At 41.8% G+C, this 14,789-nt stretch overlaps 1 protein-coding gene across 1 annotated transcript in view; it reads left to right on the forward strand.

Moving 5' to 3' along the window:
* Positions 1-8,364: 8,364 nt before the first annotated feature.
* LOC141443256 (talin-2-like) overlaps positions 8,365-14,789 on the forward strand; it is a gene marked incomplete at its 5' end in the record, with an annotated part of 87,004 nt that continues 80,579 nt past the window's right edge. Inside the window, 8 exon segments of the mRNA XM_074108465.1 lie at positions 8,365-8,466; positions 9,434-9,537; positions 10,664-10,818; positions 11,332-11,487; positions 12,544-12,646; positions 12,703-12,730; positions 13,250-13,391; positions 14,595-14,786. Coding sequence (XP_073964566.1) covers positions 10,683-10,818; positions 11,332-11,487; positions 12,544-12,646; positions 12,703-12,730; positions 13,250-13,391; positions 14,595-14,786 — 757 coding nt within the window.

Here is a 14,789-nt window from a genome sequence, read left to right on the forward strand (position 1 = left end):
ATGTATAGTCGAGTGCATAAATACGGACTTATCTAACTCTTCAAAAATATGTACCACAGATTCTTACTCCGACGTAATAAGGCCGTGGTAACATATTTTTGAGTGGTATGAATAGATACATATTTTTACGCTTGACTGTACCTACATATTTTTGATCTTTTAAATGTTTACATCTGACTGAGTAACGTACAAAAATATATCTGACTCCACGACTGTAGATATTTTTGGCGTTTTATGGAAACGTATTTGAAAGTCAAAGTCAAAATATCTTTATTCAATTTAGGCTATAACAAGCACTTATGAATGTCAAAAAAAAATCTACCACCGGTTCGGAAAAACCTCTGTTAAGAAGAATCCGGCAAGAAACTCAATGAGGTATATTTTTTTAAACAGATCACCAATATTATTAAATGATATCTATACATTACAAGTATTTAACACAACTTTATTTTTAACACAGTAGGTTCGCTATTTGAAGTGATCGCCAATGCGGATCGGAATTATTTCCAAAATATCCCTGTCCATGATATAATCATTAACTTTATAATACGCCTTAGATAATAATGTCTTCTTGACAATAGATCTGAATTTTGTATCCGTTTCATTTGTAATACTCGTATTTTTAGGAATTTTATTATAAAAACGTATGAATTCTTCAGATCTTTTCGCGACACATAACTAGCTGAGTGGCGATTTTTTGCTGGTAGGAATAGGCATGGATGTGTATATTTCAGTGTTTCTGTATGTGTATCTACTTTATCAGCCAATAAACCATTCTTATTCTTTATTCTTATTCAATTTATGTCCTTGACTGTACATAAACAAGTATGTCTGTAGTAAAGCAAACATTAGCTGTTTAGCAGAGCAGTGTACGCCTTAGGAGGTCCGGCCGTTGCTAGGCGACGCCGCCGCGTCGCTCACGAGGTAGCCTCCGTTTTCACCAGAGATGTGCGTTGGATGTGTTACGGCAAGGAATGGGTTTTTCGTGATAAAAAACGCTTCATTTACCTATTTAGCTTCGCTCTGCTAAGCTGTTCTCACTGAGCTGGCTAAGTGGTTAGAGAACCTGACTACGAACCTTGAGGTCTCGGGTTCGATTTCCGGCCGGGCAGATACTTGTATGAGTAATAGGAATGTTTGTTCTCGGTATGTTTGTTATCTATATAAGTATGTTTATCCGTTGCCAACTACCAAGTACCCATAGTACAAGCTTTGCTTAGTTTGGGACTAGGTCGATTGGTTGGTGTCAATTGTCCCGTGATATTTATTTATTTATCTTTATTAATTTATTTCTCGCAACACATCCTCGCCAACTCTGGTGTTAACGTAGCCTAACTGGGTCGGATGAGCACGCTGTAGCATTAAATTTCAAATTTTAAATCATTTATACAGTAAATAGGCCGCAGTGGGCACTTTTACACGTCATTTTTTAAACTACCAACGCTTTTTGAAAGACCATCATTGCCAAGAAGAATGCGCCGCAAGCATTAGCAGGCAGTATAGCACAGCACCTGCATGAATCTGCCACAGCGTGCAGCGGAGCGTGCAAAAACATCTAACACGTCCTACCGGCTCTAGGAATAGAGTCGTATCAGATATTTTTATGTCGCCTAGATCCAGCACAAAAACGAACTTTACGAGCATGAGAAGTGAAAAAATATATTTGGGGTGTCCGAGGTTTTTCACTTATTCAATTAACACCTTGTATATTATCGTTGCTTGACTCTTGACGTCGTGTCGTACAAAACTGGAGGGTGAGAAGTAAATGGCAAACCAAAGCGTCCAACCCCGGCCTGTCAACTGTCCTCGCGTCAAGGGTGCGCGCGCTCACACGTGTCTGATGCGCCGCGACACGCGGGGCACGTGCCGACGGCAAAACGGGCACTTGGAGTGAATCCTCCTTTAGACAAGGCGAGAACTTGCTAGTTTGCTTCGCTACATTACGGTATCTAATAATTCATTTATTGCATGAAAATGGATACAGAAAGGTAGAAGGTAAGAACCTAACTCGACAAAAAGCTGGAAAACCCCCGACTTTGTCACTTCAAAGTTCAATATCTCAGAAACGGCTAAACTGATTTTGATGAAACATGTCTAAGAACCATCGCTAGAAAACCTGCTTTCAAAAAAAAGGCATTCAAATCGGTCCACCCGTTTAAGAGCTACGGTGCCACAGACAGACACACAGCGGTCAAACTTATAACACCCCTCTTGTTGCGTCGGGGGTTAAAAATAGAAATAATTAAGTACTTTTACGTGACCGTAATCTACCATATTTATGGTGTAAGTACAATATTGAGATTGATTAAATTTTACATTTATTTAATCTAATGAAATCAACCCGGATAACTCACTTCTTAAATCGAGTTTAGCTCGACATGTTTCGTTCGTGCTAATTCGTAGCTCTTCCTCTATAAGCAACGCGACACGGCGGCTGCCGCAAAATACGCACTGCGCGCCACCGCTCTGCTCGCAGTAGCTAAACTCGATTTAAGACTGAGTTGTTTGTACTGTTTACTATGTGTTGGTGTTCATTAGAGTCAATGTGTAATGACACATTAAAAATATGTAACAGTAATGCCACCGGCAATGGTGAAGCAATCACAGAGTAGTAGGTTACCATAAGCCAAATTATGTGGTCTACCACCCTAAAGTTGATAATCGTTTGCGTGTCACAAAACAATATTGCCAATAGACGTGTCTGTCAACTTGAAAGTTCGACTTTAGCGACGTATTCATTTGATAGGAACTTGTTTAAAAATTGATAGACCGCTTATTTGGCTGATGGTACATTTCGAGTGACAACCATCAAAGAGATAGGGAATATCTCTTTGATCAGAAAGAGTATTCTCTTATATTGAATCAGTAAATAAACAAGTCAAGTTGGTTGACAAGACTAAATGCCATTGAATTGAACAAACAATAAAAAAATAAACACACGCACGAATTCACCTTTCAGAACTCTCTTAAAAACAGCTTAACCCCAACACAGCCCCGTCTTTTAAAATTCGCATAAAACAATTGAAAACCTGCCATTGACTGCACAATATAAGACACCCCCTCTGTGTTTAATGGCCGTGACAAAAATATTTCGACTGCATGTATAATAAGTAAAGTAAGGACTCCGCCAAGGCGGCGAGACCAGAGACATGCTGTAAATCGAACTAGCTAAAGGAACCGCAACAATATTATAAAACGCGAAAGTTTGTATGGATGAATTATGCGTTCGATCGATTGTACAATCGGGATTCTTCCTATTGCCTTAGCATTATGCCTGAGCCAGTGTCCCATTCGTTACCGTAATGAAAATGAGTCATTGTGTCCTTTGGCACGGTAATTCACCGAGGACGGAGCGGACTCATTAATGACTTAAGGTCACAGCTCATTACAGCCACCCGGCACCCGACCAGCACCGCCTCGGCTCGAGCGGTTAGTATTCTTCATATGGATTTGTATGGGTATGCGGTATGCGCTTACTACATCAACTCCGTAGCGACACCGGATCGCCTCACTCGCGAGGTTGCCACGCGCGGACGACGAGTGGAACACTCGGTGACATCCCGCTGATCGCCGCCATAGTGACTACTAGGAAGTTCGTGGACAACGCGAGGTCCACTCGTCACTTGTCGACAACGAGTGGACGCCGAAAGTCGAGGCGGTGCTGCTCCAGTGCCGGGTGGCTCTAATGAGCTGTGGCCTTTAGTTTAACTTACATATCTCGGCCTAGAGGTCCGGCGGGAGTACCGCTCCGCTCGCGGTGTAAATTGGGCTTACGTTTTGTCTATATGATTCTATTTCTAATCATTGTGTGTGAATTAATGTCGAAATCTTGTCTTGCCTCGCTTAACGTAGCTTGCGGTGGTTTGCCGTCCCAAGACATGTTATTGCCTTCCGCAAAGATGCGTCTTGCAATATTTTACGACAGCTTTTGATGATGTAGAATGTAGGGGTTTACATTGTGCTTTTTGTCTTAAATTCACTGTCACATTACGAGTATGTCTGACATTCATCTGAGTGACGCGGTGTTTGCGCTGATTTGTTTTGATTGACTCGTCATCCTGTTGCACTCAAGCACTTCTGAGATTTATAAGGAGACTTTAAAACTCATCATCATCATTGCTATTTATTTATTTTAAGAAACAGTCGTCCATGCTAATATGTATATGTTTGTATGTTTGTCCGTCTTTCACGTCGAAACGGAGCGACGGATCGGCGTGATTTTTGGCATAGAGATAGTTTATGGGCCCGACCGAGAGTGACATAGGCTACATTTCATCCCGGAAAATGCACAGTTCCCGAGGGAACAGCGCGCGATAACCGAATACCACGCGGGCGGAGCCGCGGGCAAAAGCTAGTAAAATATAATTTAGTAATTTGAGAAAAAGCTTCGTTTAATTTCTACAGCTTTGATTATACACACCCATGCCAGACAGTGGACAGACGGTCAAAAGCCCTTTCCATTTTACTTACTAAAAACGCATTCCGTGAATCTATCCCACTTCAGTATATTACATACGTCCCCGCATTCCTTGCCACAATTTAATCCGTCTAAAGTGCTCAAATTGAAGCGAGACGTCCGTCATAACAATAAAGCCTCCATCCACATTCCCTTGCATGCACTTTAACGTTTTTATGCAAAATTTTGCAATAACTGGGCTGTAAAGGGCTCGTTGTTAATGACTTGCGGGGCTCTAGGGTCCAAGGAATGCACTACAGATGTAGTTAGTGAATAATGAAATAGTACATTGTGTCTTAAGGGCGGTAAATAAGGAATTACGAACGAGAGTCTATTAGAAGCCCGAAGTCGAAGACTGAGGGCTTTAATGAGTCAATGTTCGTAATTCTAGTACCGCCCGTGCGACATACAATGTTTTTCATCACATTTTCGAGTAAAATTTTATATTTCTAAAAGAAATAATATAATTGTTCCAAATATTGGCGATACCTTAGGCTGCTCTTGTGATGAAAATGAAATGAAAACGAAAAATTTTATTCGGTCACAGACAAATCCATACTAATATTATATATACGAAATTGTGTGTGTTTGTATGTTTGACTTTTGGCATATAGATAGTTTATGGGGCAGAGAGTGACATAGGGTACTTTTTATCCCGAAAAAATGCACAGTTCCCGAGGGAACAGCGCGCAATAACCGAATTCCACGCGGGCAAAAGCTAATAATAGATAAAACAGTGTGGTAGGAGCTTGTGCTAATTGCTACCACCATCTTGCTCGTTAATCCTGCCGTGAACCAGTAGTGCTTGCACTGTTGTGTTTCGGCTTGGAGAGTAGGTAAGACAGCCGGTGAAATTACTGGCACTTGAGGTATCCCATTTTAGGCCTCTAGGTTGGCGACGCATCTGCAATGCCCCTGGTGTTGCAGATGTTTGGTAGGTGGGGATCTCTTACCATCAGGAGACCCACTTGCTCGTTTTCCATCCAGTTGAATAAAAAAAAAACAGCGAAAACATGACAAAAAAATTAGAATACAAAATCCCCAAAATTACAATACAAATACTCTGTGCCTATTTACGATCGAAGTGAAAATCAGATTGTATTATAGCATAGATAACTTTCTTCTAAACCCATTTTACTCTCATAACTGTCAAGTCAAAGCTCGCCTATGGCTCGGGTAGGTATAATATCCGTCTCGAGTAAAATGGCAAGTTTTATGCCTTGTTTGTACAATCCTACAAATACAAATAATTTATTTGTATTACATAGGTTAAAATAGTTGGTAGATAGATCATAGACTTGTATCACTATGCTGCGCCCGAGGGCATACAAATATAAATGTCTTGTAGGTAGGCACATTCAGTCATGCAGTAAACTGAATAAAGTCTAAAAAGTTGCCAAACTATCACGCATATACTCCTCCATTGAATAGTAGGCCTTACCCGCCAAACAGTTAGTTGTTTTCTTAAATCGTGAATATCTTCGGTCATAAGTCTATATTCTTCGGAAGTTTATTGAAGATCTTTGATGCCATGCCGAATACGCTTTTATCAAGTAGTGCTGTTTTGTATGGTCGTTTATAATTTTACCTTTTTGGCGAGCACTTTTAAAAACCGGAAATTGATTCCTATTACATTTTACGTAAGTTGATATTTCGAAAATGTATATGCAGGTCAGGGTTAGTATACGTAACTTAATAAAATGAGGTATATTATCCTACTAAGTATTATATTGCATACATACTGTGCTAGCTTCCACTGTTATCTATGGTAATTACAATTCACTGCCCAACCGTACCCCTTTCAACAGAACAACTACTCTGTTAACGCCAACTTCTCGGAAGTCATTGACCCATAAGCCTCGTAACTCCTCGACGAAAATGGTTCATTCATGTAGGTATGCTAAATATAGCACGGTAGAAGCTTAACTCTGGATAAGTATACTTGGATATAAGGGCCAGTATAGGAAGACTGCATTCCAGCTGCAGCGTAACTGCCAACTGCCCATACATTATATTGGGTGAACGCGAGAGACGGAGAAGGACGAACCTTACCCTCAGTAATTGATAATGGACCGTTCACAATCATATTTATATTTATTTATTGTTCATATTTATTTACTATTGTTTTATGTATTGTATATATATACTATACAATATTTAGGCATTTAGGGTTTACAATACAAGTATTTATTTTCATTCAAATGTTTTGCTCTTTTTGTCGATCCTTGTTTTTTGATTGCTCTTCTCTACCACTCAAAAGTTGCCTGGCAGAGATCCCTTCAGGGATAAGTCCCCTTTGTACTTAACACTTTATTATTTTCTGTAACCTTTTTTTTTGTACAATAAAGAGTATAAACAAACAAACATTTCAATTGCAATCAGAGTGCAGTTGTGCCGACTGCAATCGAACTGCAACGAAAAACGTATTCATGAGCAGTCGGCAGTAAAGTTGTGGTTACATTGCAGTTGGAATGCGGTCCGTGTGTACATACTGGCCCTTAGCGTTCCTACCACCGAGTTTATAAAAGGGATAGGACTCACGCTAACTGACGTAAAAACACGAGGCGCCTATACGGCTAAGAAGCCATATGCTAGATAGATTTTGATTCCCACAGGTAGCTGTACGAAAATACAGTTTTAGATGAATGTCGGTATACAGATAGTTTGAGTCCCGGAAATTTGCATAATTCCCGCGGGATAGCGATAAACGAATTACGCGGACGGAGTCGCGGGCACAGGCTAGTTAATAAATAAAAGAAAAAAGATCGTTTTGCCGTATTGTTTGTAACTACATAGCTACTAAATGTTTTGATACCCGCATCACCGTTAAACGACGAACGCGTGTTTGACAGCCATCTGTCACGCGTCTATTAATACACAATGCGGCGTGCGCCCGCGCAGGTGGCGCCGATCAAAACACAAAGCCCAGTCTGCCAGAGAAATCGTGTTTGCAATGCATTGCGGCGCTCGATTGAGCTCGACTCCGTTCACTTTGCGGCCTCGCAGTGTAATGCCGGGTCTCCACCCACTCAGCTCAGCGAGCCGCCTCGTGCGGAGAGTGCATGAGACATGAGTTTGTTCGACACAGGGCTCAAATTCGCACCATAAATGGCTGCCGCGCGAGGCGGCTCGCTCGTTTCAGTGGATACCCGGCTGGTAAAATAATAGTTTATCGAATAAGGCCTTACTTTGCTGAGGTCCATATGATTTATGAACTAGTACATTACTGTACAGGCCGGGAAGTAGGGGGTTGCCGGCTAAGCAGATATAGACAGACAGAGTGCAGCAGAAATTACGCGGCCGAAACTACGCGGCTCACGACTCAAAAAAACACGCTCGTCTGGCTTCACCCTAATAATAGTACATTGTGTCATAAGGGCGGTAAATAAGGAATTACGAACGAGAGTCTATTAGAAGCCCGAAGTCGAAGACTGAGGGCTTTAATGAGTCGATGTTAGTAATTCTTGCACCGCCCGTGCGACATACAATGTTTTTCATCACATCTGCGAGTAAAATTGTATATTTGTAAAAGAAAAACTAATATTTTTTCAAAAATTGGTGATACCGCTGATTGCGCTCTTGGCTTGGATGGCGTGCGTGTGCAGCGCGCGCACGGAGCAGCAGCTCACCATGCAGTAACAAACTCATTTACCGACCTTGCGCTTCATGACATGCAAATTAGTACGGGCAATGACTTATTTACCGACCACGGGTTTCATGACAAGCACATTAAGGTCGAGGGTTTTATTTGGGGGGTTGCAACCAAGGTAGCCTGCATGTTACGACACTGTTTACGAGCAAGTGTGATGAAAAGATTCATCCGAACTTTGGCCTCATCTGCACTTTCCATCAGATAGGGGCCAATCGCTGGTGTATTATAAGCTGTTATCATTTGATTGTTGTTGCAGACACGCCCCTCGCCCGCACCGCAAACACCGCCGCTCCCGTGACGCTCGCTGCGCGCGCGCATCCAGCACGCGCTCGACAACTGGCGACGGTTGACGCACGAGGTGAGGCATGAGTCTGGTGTGCACTCAAAACCGACATGACTTTACCGGCCGGACAATACCGACCCGATATTTGGAAGCCCAAATGCGAGCACCATGCGCGAGCCGAGCGAGCTTACCGCGGCAGCGGTAAATTGAGTTATCTTCCACGCGATATCTATTAATCTTCGGAGTACACGAAAAACAGTGTCGGTATTGACATGCCGGTAGTTATCTGGTCAGTTTATCAAATCGGGATTGATCATCGCAATACGATGCATGAGGCCCATATTTCGTGACATGAGTTTCAATTTACGTGCAATAAAAACGGGGTCGGTACTTGGCACTTGGAGAACTTGACGCTAGCGGCCAGCGGACAAGTCATGCCACGGAGAGCGTTTCCTCTGTTCACTGCGCGGCCGAGAGTTTAAATTTTTTTATCATCCCCCACATTTTTGATATATATGTATGAATAAACTCGTATATATATTTTTTTCAATATAAAAGTTGTTGTTGTTGTTGTAACTCTTTATTGTACATAAAACATATGAAAAATTACAATTAACAAGAGAAAGAGATGTACAAAGGCGAACTTATCCCTTAAAGGGATCTCTTCCAGTTAAAGTTGTGTTAATACTTGTGATGTATACATGTCATTTAATAATATTGTAATCTGTTTTAAAAAAAATATATATACCTCGTTGAGTTTCTTGCCGGATTCTTCTCAGCAGAGGTTTTTCCGAACCGGTGGTAGATTTTTTTTGACATTCATAAGTGCTTGTTGTAGCCTAAATTGAATAAAGATATTTTGACTTTGACTTTGACTTTGAACCTTTGAACGATTGAAAGGACAACTGAAACAAGAGTAGACACTACAATGGAAAGATAAAAGGATCAAAGAATTTAAATTAACCTAAACAATACATCAAAAAAGTCTGATCGTTCGACTCTTTATGAGCATTCCTGAAAACTAACTGATGTTTGGTTGCAGAGCCCCGAGCCCAGAGAGCGGCTTCGCTCGTTCAGCCGGCCGCGCCGCCGCCGCCCCAGCGACCTCGACCTCGACCCTGACCTCGCCACAGTCACCGCACACAGGTCAGCATCATCCCAACATCACGACACTGGCCGTCCCATCACTGACGAGGAAACGACTATACAGGATGGATCATTTAGATCGGTCAGTATGGGAAAGTCTGAAACTATAAGACATACGAAGGATCGACCCTTCTGTTCTTAGGAACCATGGCATCGATTTTAGTAAAATGAAAACTGCATTCATACATTTAAAAAAACTTGCACTCAGTCCGGGAATCGAACTAGGATGTTTTGAAAAATAAAAATTATGTTATTAAAAATATGTAATGCAATGCATTTTATTCATTCTAGATATCGTATTTCATAGTAACAATTTATTGCTTATGATTGTGACCTACACTACCAATATCCAAATAGAAATAATGTGAGTTTTATTTTTCAAAATGACCGGGTTTGATTCCCAGACTGAGTGCATGTTTTTTTTTTTAATGTATGAATGCAGTTTTACTTGTTACTTAAATCGATGACATGGTTCCTAAGAACAGATCTTCATATGTCTTATAGTTTCAGACTTTCCCATACTGACCGATCTAAATGAGCCACCCTGTACCAAGTTATCACACAACATGGCTGCCTTAAGCTTGAAACGCACTGACCAGCGGTGGCAGCGGTGCGGCGCGCAGGCCGTACCAGTTGTAATATTAGAGCTAACATGAAAGAGTGTATGTCACCGCTGTCGGTGTTTCAAGCTTTAGGCAGTGTTTCCACAGGAGATGTGCGAGAGTTACGAGAAATTTGTTTCTCACAAATCACACATCTTTTTTTTATAATTAATAGGCTAATGTTTGGTCTCAATCTCGCTTGATGGAAGGCGAAGATGAGGCCTAAGATGGTACACGTTTGCCTAGAAGGTGTCTGTTCACTTTGACCTCAAAGATGTCCAGATTATAGCTCTCCGGAAAAACTGACATCTCTAGTGGAAACAGCTGAGCGGAGCGAGGATGTGTAAATGAAGCGTTTCTATTGGTTCATGAATAACACATTCCTCGCACATTATTGGTGGAAACGCTGCTTTAGGCTGCATTTGTTTTAACCAAGAGAATCGCTCCATTTACCTATCCTCACACGGCACCGCTATGGTGGGGCTCCTTTTCCGGCCTATATAAAAAGCCATGTTTCGTTCCAGAGCGCGTTCCCTGAGCAACATGGCGACTCTGTCCCTCAAGATCTCCCTGGAGGGAGGAAAGGTGGTCAAGACCATCCAGTTCGATCCCGCCACCACCGTCTACGACGCCTGCCGCGTCATACGGGAGAAGATTCTAGAAGCGAGCGCCAGCGACCGTGAGTACAGTCGCCATCATCGCGTCTATGTCCCTGTGTACTGTTTGTTTGTGATGTTTTCCTTCAACGTGAAGCTGGTGGTAAATTTTAAAATGTAATTTCGCAAAACTCGGACGTGCGAGGCTGGAGCCCGCGATCCTCTGCCTGAGTGGCCATAGGTCAAACCACTGGGCCAACGGATCTTCTATCCAGAGTACATTAAAATTAAGTTTTTTAATAAAAGTTTTATTTACTGACTAGACTTTGGTATACCAAATTTCAAGTCAATCTGACCACTGGAAGTGGGGAAAAAATGAACTTGCAATCTGACCCAAACAAATACCAACAACAAAAGAAGCAGGTTACAATTACAAATACAAATATTCTTTATTGCACACCACAAATCAGTACAAAAAATCTATATATTACACATACATTCAGGGTAGACAATAGGCGGTCTTATCGCTTAAAAGCGATCTCTTCCAGACAGCCATTTGGGTACATAGATCTTAAGATTATGTCTCTCTCCCCCAGCGAAAGAATACGGGCTGTTCCTCGCGTCAGAGGAGGACAACAAGAAGGGCATCTGGCTGGAGGCGTCCCGCAGCCTCGACTACTACATGCTGCGCAACGGGGACGTGCTCGAGTACAGCCGCAAGACGAGGAACCTGCGCGTGCGCATGCTGGACGGTGGGTGCTAGCTGTTGGAATTATTTCGTGCTCTAAAGTTGCACACATTTGTACATGATATACATAACCAACTATAAAAAGTTGGAAAATCTCGACTTTGTCACTTCAAAGTTCAATATCTCAAAAGCGGCTAAACCGATATTGATGAAACATGTCTAAGAACCATCGCAAATAAAAAAAAACCGCATTCGAATCGATCCACCCGTTTAAGAGCTACGGTGCCACAGACAGACACACATAACATAGCGGTCAAACTTATAGCACCCTCTTTTTGCGTCAGGGGTTAAAAACAATTGAGGGGAAAAAATTCTGATTTTATTCAAAAATTATTCAGTGTTGACTTTATTAACTTTATAGCCATAACATATTAGGTAAGTAGTAAATACAGAAAACACTGGTACGCAGACATTTTACAAGAGAAGCAATAGGCGGCATTATCGCTTCAGTATACGGCACCTCGAAATATACTACAGCTAGTTACACTACACAGCGACATCTACACACACACATGCAGTTATTAATTGCTCCTCTCATCCACTCAAAGGTTGACTGGTAGAGTTTCCTTAAAGGAATAAGTTCGTCTTTGTACATACATGGGTATCTCAAAGTTTGTCAATTGTATTTTGTTTCTTTTCTTTTGTACAGTCGTCATCAGATGTTTCTGAGCGGCCAAGGTGGCCAAAAATTATGCATACAGTATCTCAGGTTGCTAAAAAAAAGGAAAAATTTCGTGTCTAGATTCCTGTCCAGCAGTAGGAGTTTATAGCACGCAGCACGGATGGCTGAGGACCTGGGCTCGATTCCCAGTGCTGGTCTCTTTTTCTGTTTTTTTCTGTGCATCCATGTCTCAGTTTGTATTTTCGATATGGTTTACGGGATACCCGTAAAAGTAACAAATATGGAGTTGAAATGGTCAATATAAGATCCAAAAAAACTATCATAATAAGAGTTCATGTTGCGATATTTTTGATCACCTTGGCCTTGGCCGCTCGCAAATATCTGATTGCGACTGTACATGTTTCCATACATACATCTAATGTGTATCTCCTGGAACAGGTTCCGTGAAGACCTTGCTGGTGGATGACAGCCAGATCGTGGCCAACCTGATGGTGGTCATCTGCACCAAGATCGGCATCACCAACTACGACGAGTACGACTGGTGAATGCTACAAATCGAATCCACTACGTCTGTCAACAATATCTGGGGCTCCCTAGGATATATATAAGAACCCTAAACTTGGCAGCGTGTACATAATTTAAGATCATCTTTTTTTTTACTTATTTTTGCTAGCTCTATAAGAATCCAACGAGGCTTGAATGGGGAATTAATGAAATTTTTAGAAACGCTTGAAACTTTTTTTATCGGTGGGAATAACCTTTCTAATTAACAGAAAAAAATATTAGATTTTTAAGTAGCATCAATTAGTTTAAAAAAATTAAAGAGTTTTCTTTACCGCCAAATTACGACGGTCCGGTCGGTTACGGGTTGTTTAGTCCAGAATAAAAAACATTGAAAAAGAATTTATGTATTTATGTATATGTACTCGTATATTTAGCCAGTCATAAACATTAATTCGTTTTTAAGGAGTATAAAAGTCTATCACGAATAATTATTGGACTTATATATTGAGAAGTGTTCTATCAGAAAACATTTTTATTTTTCATTCAATTTTTATGGAATAATCGAGAAAAACTAACAAAAATGCAACGTTGCCAGCTCAGCAGGTATAAACGCTCTTAATAAAATCGTGTATTCTCTAAGGTCCGCGAGGAGCAGAAGGAGGAGCCTGACCCATGCGAGAAACCCAACTACGGGACACTGACCCTCAAACGGAAACACCACGACAAGGAACGCGATGCCAAGATGGACCAGCTCCGGAAGAAGCTGCGCACTGATGATGAAGGTAGGGGCGGGCTGAGGGCCTCCGTGGTACGAGGGCTTGGGGAGGCCGTGCTACGGTTGGAGTCACAGATATAGATTACACTAGATTACGCAAATGCATCTACTTCGCTTGTCCGAACCCCGACCAAACGTCGGGGTTGGCCCCATACAAAACTGACCGCTAACTGACTAATCATGACTAGTGTCTGACTCGAGCCCCACGCATTTGAATCGATTTTGCGCGGACATCGGGGTATTCACATCGCTAATTCGCTCTTGAGACGTCACAGTAGATATAAAAAAGTGACACAGTTAGTTTTCATACAGATTGAGGTGTTTGCGTTATCTAGTGTAATCTATATCTGTGGTTGGAGTCGACTGCAAGACCCAACTGTTGGGATGTCAATCTTGATAACAAAATATACAATTTATTGAATAAAGTTCTTCACCCATTACATCGTATCATACCATGACCGTAAGCAACGTGTCAGCATAATAAAATAGGAGCAGTAAGTTCACTACAAACAATAGTACATCGCGCGGCTTAAATGTGTGCGCGCCGGTCCGCACGCACCCGCCGCACGCACTGATAATTAAGGAGGATTAAGTTTTCTGTAGTCAAGGCTGCGCTGCCGTCGGCGCCGTACGTTTTGATTTCAGCTCGCTCGTCTTGCGCTGATGATCGCCTTTTTCGTTCGCGTAATAGTTGTAAGTTAGTAGTATTATAAAGTGTAGTGTAATAGTTTATAAATAATATTTTTAAATGTAGTATAATAATAATAATATAGCGGCATAGAAACTTGTTTGTCTAGACAGAGACATAAGACAATTTTAAGCTAACTTTCGTACTAAAATTATTTGCCAGTAGGTAATTAATCTAAAATAGACATCGACAACCCTAAGCGTCCGCGCCGGAGTAGACAGTCGAGTCTCCTAAAGGGTCGGAGTTTACATACTTCTCCTATATATTTTTGTATTTAAAAGTATGACACTATCATTATACTCTGGGCCCCAAGATACAGGCTCAGCCTAGTTTGGGGTCCACTTTATATTGCTAAAAATAATATCGCTATGTGTGTAATAATACATTTTCATTTTTACTAGCACGTTTCATAACCAACCGTGGCCGTTGCGTGTCAGTATGCGCTTAACATTCCGTAATACAGTGTAACGGGTAGACCATAATAGTTTCCACCAGCCGCTCAGCCGTACCATTCTCCAACAGTAAACTGGGTGGAGCCAGCGAAGACCCTCCGCGAGCAAGGCATCGACGTCACCGAGACTCTGCTGCTGCGTCGCAAGCTGTTCTTCTCGGACCGCAACGTGGACTCGCGGGACCCGGTGCAGCTCAATCTGCTGTATGTGCAGGCTAGGGACGCCATCTTGGATGGCACGCATCCCATTACGCAGGATAAGGGTG

This window comes from Choristoneura fumiferana, chromosome 27 (assembly GCF_025370935.1).
Source record: "Choristoneura fumiferana chromosome 27, NRCan_CFum_1, whole genome shotgun sequence".
NCBI lineage: Eukaryota > Metazoa > Arthropoda > Insecta > Lepidoptera > Tortricidae > Choristoneura > Choristoneura fumiferana.